Source organism: Aquarana catesbeiana, linkage group LG05 (assembly GCF_042186555.1).
Source record: "Aquarana catesbeiana isolate 2022-GZ linkage group LG05, ASM4218655v1, whole genome shotgun sequence".
NCBI lineage: Eukaryota > Metazoa > Chordata > Amphibia > Anura > Ranidae > Aquarana > Aquarana catesbeiana.
Window position 1 is genome coordinate 49849827 of NC_133328.1, and position 12569 is coordinate 49862395.

The 12569-nt window shown below is 44.8% G+C and overlaps 1 protein-coding gene across 5 annotated transcripts in view; it reads right to left on the bottom strand.

Annotated features, from left to right (window-relative positions):
• The window catches only part of ST8SIA6 (ST8 alpha-N-acetyl-neuraminide alpha-2,8-sialyltransferase 6), a 222968-nt gene that overhangs the window by 73327 nt on the left and 137072 nt on the right, over nucleotides 1–12569 (bottom strand). For all 5 annotated transcript variants that reach the window (XM_073629720.1, XM_073629721.1, XM_073629722.1 and 2 more), the window contains one exon: nucleotides 7351–7404. In XM_073629720.1, coding sequence (XP_073485821.1) covers nucleotides 7351–7404 — 54 coding nt within the window. The remainder of the gene's footprint in view (nucleotides 1–7350; nucleotides 7405–12569) is intronic.

The window sequence follows — 12569 nt, forward strand, 5'->3', positions numbered from 1 at the left end:
AATATTTTTTTGTGGATTAGGTATAAATATTTAGATATAATTATATTTTGCTACATTATTAAGATATCATTCTATTTTTGTCTATGAACATTTTAGACTAAATGCAGAACTGAATGCATAACAACCATTAATAAAAACATCTCCTTATAGGAATTAAATAAATGTGTGGTTTGTTATTTCAAGGCTCAGTATCATTTTAGTTATAATTGTAAAAAAGTTGTTTACAGTGGCAATGGAGCTTATTTAGACATTTAAAATTACAATACAGTTGGCACTACAACTGCTCGACCATAACCTAGGAGACAGCCCAAAAGAAAGGCAAGCAATAAATATAATGCAAGATTTCTTCAATAATTTTTTTATTGTCAAAAATTATATATCCTGGCCCATTGCAATGGCCCCCCTACCCATAAAATAATTAACATATTGCTGTCTAACTTGACGGGCACTTTGGGGGGCCAAGCCAGTACGGACAGTATCCAGGCCTGTAAGGTTGGCTTCTATTTGTCCGGCCTCAGGCCCAACTGTGCCTATATAATTTGGAGAATGCTTATTTAAAAAGTTGTGCAGAATGCAGCACGATAAAATGATAAAATTAAGTTTGTATTCCGCCAAATTAATGGCTGTTTGAAACAGGCGGAACCGGCTGGCCAGAATTCCAAACGCATTCTCAACCACTCTTCTAGCTCTGGCCAGCCGGTAATTAAAAACCCTCCTCTCCGGGGTGAGGGTTCTTTGGGGGAATGGCCTCATGAGGTGCTTGCTGAGAGCAAAGGCTTCATCGGCAATGAAGACAAAGGGGAGTCCTTCCACGTTATCCTCATCAGGTGGCAATCCCAGGCCACCACTCTGGAGACGCTGGCAGAACTCCGTCTGGGCAAATACTCCTCCATCCGACATCCGGCCATTCTTCCCCACGTCCACATATAAAAAATCATAGTGTGCCGACACCACCGCCATTAAAACAATACTGTGGAACCCCTTATAATTAAAATAATATGACCCCGAATGGGGTGGTGGCACAATGTGGACATGTTTCCCATCTATAGCCCCTCCACAATTGGGAAAGTCCCAACGGCTGGCAAAATGGGATGCCACAGTCTGCCATTCCTGTGGCGTTGAAGGAAACTGGGAAATCAAACAAGAAAACCAAAATCAATTAATTTTGAAGCTAACATTGCAAGAAAATTAGACAATTAAAAACATTATTCCCCAGCATCAGTATAACATTCAATAATTTAATTGTTCTGGAATAACTAATATGGAAAGGCACACTTATCAGATTGCTCACCCCCTCTGATGGAACATTGATTACATTTTAGGGGGTTGTGAAATCCCTAAAAAAAATTACTTTTAGGACACGCAGGAATTTAGGGACTAAAAAGGCTACAAGACTGCAGTTGTCGCACTCTGCAGGTGCAGTTGCTAACCAGCTTACAGTAAATGAGGTAATGTAAAAAGGCATTCATGTTGCAAGGAGTACACAATCACATGCAAGGGCAATTAATGAAAACACTTTGAGGCTTGCATATGATTTGATGATGGAAATCAGCAGAGCTTCTGCTCATTTACTAAAGCACTGGAACAAATGCACTTGTAGAGTGCACATGCATTTTGCAAAGTGCAACATATATTTGCTTTAGACAAATCAACACCACAGAACATTCCAGCAAATTTTAACGAGGGTGGGGGTGGGGGGGTTGTGAAATCTAGATAATTGCTCATTAGCAGCACACTATTTGGAGTGAGTTTAGGTGGGGGGGGGGGGGGGTGGGGGGGGTTGTGAAATCTAGATAATTGCTCATTAGCAGCACACTAAATACACTCAAACAAAATACATTCCAAATGAGTAGACTAGGTGGATATGTTCCCATCACTTCATGCTGGGAAGGTAGGTTATTGAAGGAAAATATACATGCATGACAAAAAATAACAGGAAAAAATTCCAGCATGTGTGAGGATAAAAAGGGGACATTCACACTATATTGCAATGATGGTAAGTAGTGTTTGAAGCAAGAAATACATCACATTATCAAAGATTACATAAAAGAACATGTGATGCTAATAAAAGAAAAATATCTTACCTTAATATAGTCCTTCTGCAGGACCTGTATGATGGCAGAACAGGTCTCTGGGATAATGATCCCCAGAGCCTGGGGGGAGATGCCTGTCGAGAACTTAAGGTCCTGCAGGCTTCTCCCTGTGGCCAAATACCGCAAGGTAGCGACCAGCCTCTGCTCCGGAGTGATGGCTTGCCTCATGCAGGTATCCTGCCTGCTGATATAGGGGGTCAGCAAAGCCAACAAACGGTCAAAAACGGGGTCCGTCATCCGGAGAAAGTTCCTGAAATCCTCAGGATTATTCTCACGGATCTCACGGAGCAAAGGCATGTGACAGAACTGGTCACGCTGAAGCAACCAATTCTTGGTCCATGAACTCCTCCTCGCCCTGTTCATGGACTGGTCTTGGGCTGAAGAATAAACTACAGCACCAAGCACATACAATGCACGAGCTCTACGACGAGTACGTACAGGTAACATGGCTTCAAAACGGTCGGCTGGTCAGAACGCACTAAACAGAACGCACTGAAGAACAGCAAGGCCTGTGAAGAACGACCTGAAAATCAGGAACGAGCGGCCAATAAAACAAAGATTTCTCAATGCCAACTGACCAAACGCACTGAAAAGCAGATACAAACCTCACAAGCACAGACTGAACAACAGTTAAAACGAACTGAAAAATACGAGTCTCACAAGCGCGAATCGTCTCTCACCAAACTTCTACTAACACGAGATAAACACGAGATTAGCAGAAGGAGCCCAAAGGGTGTCGTACGGGCTATTGAACTTCCGTTTTATAGTCTCGTCGGACTTGGTGTACGTCACCGCGTACTAGGCTGTCGTACTTTTGTGTGGTCGTGTGTGTGCAAGTCCGTTCGTAAGAAAGTCTGCCGCAAGTCCGCCGAAGGTACGTCGGAAGTATGTCGGACAGGCTGTCGGACTTTTGTAGACGAAAAGTCCGACCGTGTGTACGCGGCATTTGTCCGGGTTCGCACTGCTCCGACACAGAAGTCACATGACTTCTGATCCGACTTTGCCCTGCGACTTTTAGGTCGGACTTCTATGAGACTTCAATGAACAGGATCTGACTTTGATCCAACCTTGAGATGATTGCGACTTCATTTATGGGGGGAAAAAAACCAGAGGAAGAAGACATTGGTGGAGTAACCAGAGGAAGAAGACACATTGGAGCTGCAACTTCATTTTTAATAAAGGACTTGTCAAAAACCGTCTTTTATTCTTTGTAACACTACAGCCTCCAGATTCCGATAAGCCCCCTGCCCACAGACCGCCCAGGGTTGTCGGAAAGATGCGCTTGTTACCATCAACAAAGGGACAAAGTGCTTTGGGGTGGGGGGGCAAAGCCCCCCCATGTTGAGGGCATGTGGACTGGTATAGAGTTAGGGTTTCCCCTTGAAGAAGGTTAGGACTCAGGGATTGCAATAGGGACCCCTTTTCCTGACTGGCTGGGCAGCATGCTCGGATAAGGGTCTTGTATGGTCTTAGGGGGACCCCACGCCGTTTTTTTTTTTTTTTTAAAGTTTGGACGTGGGGGTTCCCTTTCAAGATTCTCAGAGCACAAGTCGCGTGCCACAGGTCGGATTAGTTAAGATTATGATCCGACTAGGATGCAACTTACAGTGAATATAAAAAGTCTACACACCCTGTTAAAATGTCAGGTTTCTGTGATGTAAAAAATGAGACAAAGATAAACCATTTCCAAACTTTTTCCACCGTTAATGTGACCTATAAACAGTACAACTCAATTGAACAACAAACTGAAATCTTTTGGGTGGAGGGAAGTAAAAATAAAACCTGACATTTGTGTAGATTTTATATATCCACTGTACATTAAAATCAATGGGCTGAAATCGTGCCCAAGTCAGACCAAAGTACTGCAGGAACCTTTTTCAAAGTGGAACTGACACAAGTCGGACCAGTTAAGACGGCTTTCACGGGGGGCCATTGATTTTGACATGTCATGCGACTTGTTCACTCAAAGTCGGAGCTTATGTCAGACCAGTGTGAACCAGTCCTTAAGGACAAAAAAAAAAAAAATCTTTCTTTTTATGATATTTTTTTTCACAGTGATTTTTTTCTTTGCAACCCTTGAACAATAAAACGCAACAAAACTAAACAAAACACACTTTTTTTTTCTTGGGCAGTGTTAGTTAAAAAATATAACGTGTTACTGCACATAAAATATGCACACTTTATTCTGTAATGTGTCCTAAAATTAAGATCCTGGTACAAAGCATTGCAAGGTTATTTACAGGAAATAAAGTGTGCTTTTTTATTTTTTTTATTTTGCACTTCTTTGAATGGGATATGTGTAAATATATGTTAAATGTGTAAAAATATTAACAAACAAAACAAAAAAAAAAAGTTAAAACATTAAAAGTTAATAAAATAGAAACAAACAAAAAAATCAGCAGAAAAATAATACTTGAAGGAAGAAAGAGACTAGGGAGTTAATTAGCGCTGATTAGAGTAAACTAAAGATTAATAAGGGGTTAACCACTTGGCGACCGCGCTATAGCCGAATGATGGCTACATCGCGGTTGTCCAGTTCTGGTAGGGCGTCTATTGACATCCTTTCAGAACCAAGCCCCCTGTGCGCAAGCTGCGGCGCACATCTGTCCAGCAGACACACATGTTCACAGATTGGGTAAAGGGCCAATCACAGAGGCCCTTTACCACGTCATCAGCTGTGTCTAATCACAGCTGATCACAATGTAAATACCCTTGCCAGTTATCGGCATTCCTTTCAGCCAGTAACCGTCACATGTGAAAGGGGAACGCCTACACTCATAATCAGCACAATGGGAAATTTCCTCTAGTGGGACTTTGTAAGGCAAGAGTCTTCAAACAATGATATATCAAAAAAATATATAATTTTATTATCAAAAGTTAAAAAATGACAAAAGTAAAAGAGGTGGATGCCAGCAAATTCAGATGGTGGTAACAAAAAGGAGTATACATATCTGTTTACAATAATGCAATTAACCCCACACAGACTGTTTCAGCAGGGGACTGAAAACAGAGGCCCAACGCGTTTCAAGGTTACAAGTGTTGAAACCTCTTCTTCAGGGGCTGATGGTGAGGTATATGATTATCCAAAAACATTTTGCAAAGAAAAACAGAATAAGCAACACCGTGAGAACCAAACATGATATAATATTCGAATACATTCATATAACATAGAAAAAAAAATGTAATTAGTGCGTTTAAGAAATGTTCTGACCGTGTTACTCCTAAGCCAACATCGAGTAGCATCCAACTTCAAGAAAAAATGGGGCGGAATGGTTTGCTGGCAGGGATCAGATCCGTGAGCCAAAGCTTGTCACCGAGAAATGCGCAAATCCATGGCCCAGGACAGAACACAAAGGGCATCCGTGCCCGTATAGTCCACTCGGCGCACAGGGGCCAATGTGTCATCCTTTTGTTTGGCACTTTTGGCCTCCTTCTTCATGAACGTGCATGGTCGGGATATGCTTATCCCGTTGCCATGACGATCAGCGCGCCGCGAGCCCTGGCACGGACATCAGCTCCCCCCCAGCACAGGTTTGCTCTCTCCAGCGTGTGAAGTCATCTCCTCCTGGACGCCGATACGTGTATGGGGCTCTGGGGGCGGGCCTGCACGTCGGGGACTTAGAGGGCGACCCCTTGCACTGCCATGACGCCTGCCCAAAGTTGAGCCAGCTGTGTCAGTTTTTTCCCCAACGAGCGGTGCTATTTAGGCTGCATGTGTGGACGCCCAGTCTCATGCTAGTACAGGCATCAGACTGGTCGTGCAGCCGCTCACCTCTAAAGGTAAATCATCCATTTTTGCTTTATAAACCACACGTTGTATCTCCTGATATGACACTCTGCAGAGAGCAATGTGCCTCTATATGCAAACTCACTTTTATACTGTATTGCAATGGCTATTGCCCACTTAGGACATTCCATGCTGCAGTTTGAGTTCTATATGGCTGCTATTTGTGACTTTAATTAATCACACAGCAGCAATTATCTCTCTCTTTTCTTTCTAGCTGTTGTTTGCAGACACTTCCACCGCTCTCCCTTTGTGTGATTTCTTTTCACTGGGGGATCTAATACTATCTCTGACCAGACAGCGCCTCATGTGACATCCCCTCATCCCTTAATAGGAGCGATTTATCCTCCATGTTTTAACAGGTATGTATAGGACATATATACATTCCCATTATACTAAATATATAGTAGGTGTAAGCCTATTTAGGGGTATCTTATGTTATTTGGTAACAATGCTGGGGGGAATATCTAAGGTGTAGAGGGGTCAGAGTGCTGGGGGGATATCTGTGGTGTAGAAGGGTCAGAGTGCTGGGGGGATATCTGTGGTGTAGAGGGGTCAGAGTGCTGGGGGGGATATCTGTGGTGTAGAGGGGTCAGAGTGCTGGGGGGATATCTGTGGTGTAGAGGGGTCAGAGTGCTGGGGGGATATCTGTGGTGTAGAGGGGTCAGAGTGCTGGGGGGATATCTGGGGTGTAGAGGGGTCAGAGTGTTGGGGGGATATCTGGGGTGTAGAGGGGTCCGAGTGCTGGGGGGGATATCTGTGGTGTAGAGGGGTCAGAGTGCTGGGGGGATATCTGTGGTGTAGAGGGGTCAGAGTGTTGGGGGGATATCTGTGGTGTAGAGGGGTCAGAGTGTTGGGGGGATATCTGTGGTGTAGAGGGGTCAGAGTGCTGGGGGGATATCTGTGGTGTAGAGGGGTCAGAGTGCTGGGGGGATATCTGTGGTGTAGAGGGGTCAGAGTGTTGGGGGGATATCTGTGGTGTAGAGGGGTCAGAGTGTTGGGGGGATATCTGTGGTGTAGAGGGGTCAGAGTGTTAGGGGGATATCTGTGGTGTAGAGGGGTCAGAGTGCTGGGGGGATATCTGTGGTGTAGAGGGGTCAGAGTGCTGGGGGGATATCTGGAATGAAGAGGGGTCAGAGTGCTGGGGGGATATCTAGGGTATAGAGGGGCCATAGTCCTGGGGAGTCAATCTAGCAGATATATTTATTGCACAGGACAGCTTTGTTACTTTATGTATGTAGTATTTTCCCACTGTTTCTTTGGTGTACAGAATGATTGTTCATGTAGTTAATGTGGAGCTCCACCCAAAAGGGGAAGCTCCGCTTGTCTGCCTCCTACCTACTTGATGTCTGTTTACCTGCGCTGTCTCCATTGTAGGAGCTCCAGAGCATTACTTTGCCCAGTGGCCCATGATGCTATTAAGACGGCCCTGCATACAATGATAGTAAGATTTTGAAAAAAGTCCAGACTTACATGTGGCTGACTTCAGGCTTGACTAGCCCCACTCTGGTGGTGATGTTTCCTGGCCTATGAGAAAACAAAGAGTGACCGTTAGATGATGCAGAGGAACTGATACAGACAAAAGTCACTTGTTATCAGTATGCTGCTCTTATTCTCAATGCAAGGATGAACAAAATAATATAGAAACATGCCTAGATTAGACAACTGTTGGAAAGAAACCTGCCAGGAAAAAAATAAAGTAGCCGCTATTGCTGACTTATTTTTAAAAAAATGTGCAGGTTCCCTGGCTGTCACCCAGAACCTTGCTTCACCACCTAGACAGACATTATCCTGGATCAGGCAGGTCAGCTGTTCTGACACTTCTCTGACTGCACGTTACAGTCAGAGTCTTACTATGTAGTATAGAAAGGTTAGGAGAGCACCTCAGATAGGGATACGATCAATCAGATCATAAAGCTCCATGCTGGTGCGATCAATAACTTGTGCTCGTAACTTACAATTGTATCTTAAAGTGATACTAAAGGTTCAGCTTTAAAAAAAAATAACAAGCATGTCATACCTATTTGCTCTGTGTAATGGTTTTGCACAGAGCAGCCTGAGCCTCCTCTTCTCAATTCCCCGCCAGCACTCATGGCTCCTCTCCCCTGCTGAGGGCCCCCCAGAGCAAGCAGCTTGCTCTGGTGGCACTCATGCATGCTCGCTCCTGAGCCGTCTGTGTGTCCTCAGCCCCGCCACTGCTCCCTCCTTACTGTATGTGATTGACAGCAGCGTGCATCAGGCTCCCGCTGCTGTGTCTCAGCCAATGAGGAAGGAGAGACACAGGAGAGCCTCTGCTCTCATGTACTACTCTGGATAGAGATTGGGTTCAGGTGAGTATAAGGGGAGGCTGAGGGGGGAGCTGCACACTGAGGCTGGGTTCACTATGCGAACTAGATGCAGACTTTACCGAATCCAATTCGCATGACAGGAGACTGTGACCGGCTCTCAATGGAGCCGGTTCACACAGCTTGGGGGCGGGCATGGTTCGCACTGGAAAAGGGTCCTGTGCGCCTTTGGCTCCATTTCAGGTCGGAATTCAGGCACCTGAACCGCAGTGTGAACTCGGCCTGAAGGTTTTTTTACCTTCATGTATTAAAAAACCTTCAACCTCTAGAACCACTTAAACTATCAATGAAAAGCAACCCCCATGTGCATACTGATCTAATAAGTTGTCTACTAAAAATTCATTATTCCTATCAGAAGAGATTGATCGGAAAAGAAGTTGATTATTTATCAAAGTGTTTGACCACCATTACATGGTGGAAACAGAAATATGATTGATAACTTACTATCTAATCTAAAGAATCAATCAAAATTAACTTCCCCACATGTGGTTGAACGAGTTGATGATTATAGATTGTTTATGTCTACCAGAGGAGATCGATCAGAACATAAAATCAGTCCTTTATCGAAGCGCATATGGCACCATAACAGTAAATTGTTGATCGTTTCACATTGATCAGCAGCACTTTATTCATGTATACAATTGAATTTAGATCCAACAGATTATGAGATTACATGATGGAAACATAGATGTGACCAATAATTTACGATATTGATCAAAATCCACTTCCAAGTGTGTGGCATATTAATCGATTGGGTTGTCAACTATAGATAATTATTCCTATCGAAAGAAGTTGATAATTTATTGAAGTGTGTATGACCACCATTACATGGAGGAAGCAGAGATTTAAAGAAGTATTGCCAAAGCTCTTTTGGCCCTACTTCTCCTGTGGGTCACAGGAGTAGACCTAGTTCTGCACTCCTGTGACCCAGTGGCGTAGCGTGGGTTGTCAGCACCCGGGGCAAGGCAAGTAATTTGCATCCCCTAACCTGCGGACTTTTAGCACTCCCCGAGTCCCTTCAAATACAATAGTACTGACCTACCTGATTCCTATACTGACCACTACACTAACCTGCTTGATTTCAACACTGACCAACCTGATTCCTTTACTGACCATTACACACTACACTGACCATTATACTATACTGTCCACTACACTATACAGTCCACTACACTATACTGACCACTATACTATCCACTACACTACACTGACCACTACACTACACTGTCCACTACACTGACCACCATACTACACTACACTGACCACTATACTGCACTGTCCACTACACTGACCACCATACTACACTACACTGACCACCATACTACACTACACTGAACACCATACTATAATGACTGACCACCATACTACACTACACTGACCACCATACTGTACTGACTGACCACATACTACACTAACTGACCACCATACTACACTAACTGACCACCATACTACACTACACTGACCACCATACTATACTGACTGACCACCATACTACACTACACTGACCACCATACTATACTGACTGACCACATACTACACTAACTGACCACCATACTACACTAACTGACCACATACTACACTAACTGACCACCATACTACACTAACTGACCACCATACTACACTAAATGACCACCATACTACACTAACTGACCACATACTACACTAACTGACCACCATACTACACTAACTGACCACCATACTACACTACACTGACCACCATACTATACTGACTGACCACCATACTACACTACACTGACCACCATACTATACTGACTGACCACATACTACACTAACTGACCACCATACTACACTAACTGACCACATACTACACTAACTGACCACCATACTACACTAACTGACCACCATACTACACTAAATGACCACCATACTACACTAACTGACCACATACTACACTAACTGACCACCATACTACACTAACTGACCACCATACTACACTAACTGACCTTCTCTCTCTCTCTATCCCCCCCCCCCGGGGCCAGTACCATGACTGTCACGAGGGAGTCTCACTAACCTTCGTGTCTGGCTGGCCTGCATCAGTCCGGAGGATAGGAGGAGAAGACAGCGGCGGCTCACATTGCTTCTCTCCCCCGCGCTGTAGCTGCCATGTTCAGTGTCCGGCGCAGCGCACTGTGATAGGGCGTATGGGGGACATGTGCGGAGGCGGGACTTCAGGAGCGATCGCGGACAGGCCAGTCCTACGACTCACATGACCCCCATACGCCCAATCACAGGGCACCGGACAATGAACATGGCGGCCGGAGAGCAGGGGACACAGGAATTTAAAATTAGGAAGAGGCAGCCAGTGACACATACTGGCGCCCCCCTAAATGTCGCGCCCGGAGCCACGGCACTCCCTGCACCCCCCATGCTACACCACTGCTGTGACCCAGATTCAGCTGACAGCAGTCTAAAGTCGGCTGTTGGCTGACATCACTCAACAAGTCCAGGCTCTGCAGGGATCCCAACAATAATATTCGACCTAGATGCCTGACGGCAGCTGGCTCAGCCTTTGGGTGCCACTGAGAGCCTGAGCCAGCCCCCCCCCCCCCCCCCTCGTTGATTCGTTTTGGAATTCGTTCTGCTTTGTTAAATTTCATTTAGTTTATTCATTTGCCCAAGAATTCAAAATTTTCAGAATGATTCGAATTCGGATAGATCGAAAAATGACTGATTGTGAAAAATAGCTGGTTGTTAAGGAGCTGGGAAGCCAGGCGCCGTGTCCTTAACAACCAATGACTCATTAGCTGGGTCGATGATGTGACAGAGGGGTGGAGTCACCCACTGAAATCATTGGGCAAATCCACCCCTTAGCTATTTAAGACATGTCAGACGGAGGAGCAGGCAGTCAGCGGGGAACCATCGACGAGGCCAAAAGGTTTTTTTTGGGCCTTTTTGTTTCGGGTCCGGCGGTGCAGCAGGCAGCATGATAGATGATGGATTTACATCAGGGGGTACTATTTTTTATTTTTTAATAAAGGAGTTGTCAAAAACTCATGTACTGTCTTTATTCACTTTATGTACTGTTTTTATTTACACTTTTTTGGTGAATGGGTTGGGGTATATTGTACCTCATACTCATTCACATGGTGGGGCCGGGATCTGGGTGCCCCCTTGTTAAAGTGGGCTTCCAGATTTCGATAAGCCCCCCGCCCACAGATATCCACAACCACAGCCCAGGGGGGAAGAGGCCCTTGACCTCATCAAATTGTGGACAAAGTGCTCTAGAGTGGGGGGGGGGCCCCCTGCCCCACAGCACCCGCCCATGTTGAGGGCATGTGACCTGCTATGGTTCAGGAGTAGGGGGGTGGGCGCTCGCTTGTCCCCCCTTTCCTGACCTGCCGGGCTGCATGCTCTGATAAGGGTCTGGTTTGAATTTTTGGGAGGGAGGGGCACGCCGTTCTTTTTTTCATTTTAGCGTGGGGTTTCCCTTAAAATCTATACTAGACCCTCAGGGCCTGGTATGGATTAGAGGGGCCCCACGCTGTTTTTTTTCCAGAATTTTATTTTGCCAGCGATTTTTTTGTTCACATTTTAGCTCTCAGTGGGAAAGCTCGATGACAGCTGATGAGTCTTTGGTTTTGAAGGACGCGATGGCTGGCTTCCCATCATGCTCCTTTACAACCAGCTATTCTTCACGCAGAATTCAAATTGGTCACATCATTTTTTGGCTGATCCGAATTGGAATCATTCCGAAAGACGAATAAACAAATCGAATTTCAACGAAATCCGTTACTATTTCATTTGAAGTTTCGGGTGTAACCAAAAATTAGTCTGAATTTACATTCAGACCTAAACAAATTGCAAATGTCTGTCCACTTCCCAATTATGTCACGTATCAAATAGGTTGTCGACTATAGATCGTTTAACACTATCAGAGGAGAATGATCAGAAAGGAAATCAATCATTTATCGAAGCGTGTATAGTCACCAATAGCAGATAGCTAACAACTGCAGAGCGGGTGAACAAGGAGAGGTGCTGGAATAAGCCAGGGAGCTGGGCGGTGAACATCCTCCATGTAGACATGTCCGTTCGTTATCGTCCGAATGCATTTTCGTACGAATTTCGGGGACTTTCGTGTTCGTTTTAACAAAACGATAACGAACGTTCAGAATCCAAATCTCGAAAGATCCAAAATTAAAAAATGCTTTATTTTCGCATCCATTATATTTTCGTATCGTTGCGACAACAGTTTGATATAGATGATAGAAGATTCAATATGACGGTGACAATAGCGTTCTCTGTCTATCGAACCTGCGGTCGAATGTGCCTAACCTAAAGCCACCATCGGATGAACCTTTAGGAGCGCAGAGCGAAAGGGAAGGAAGT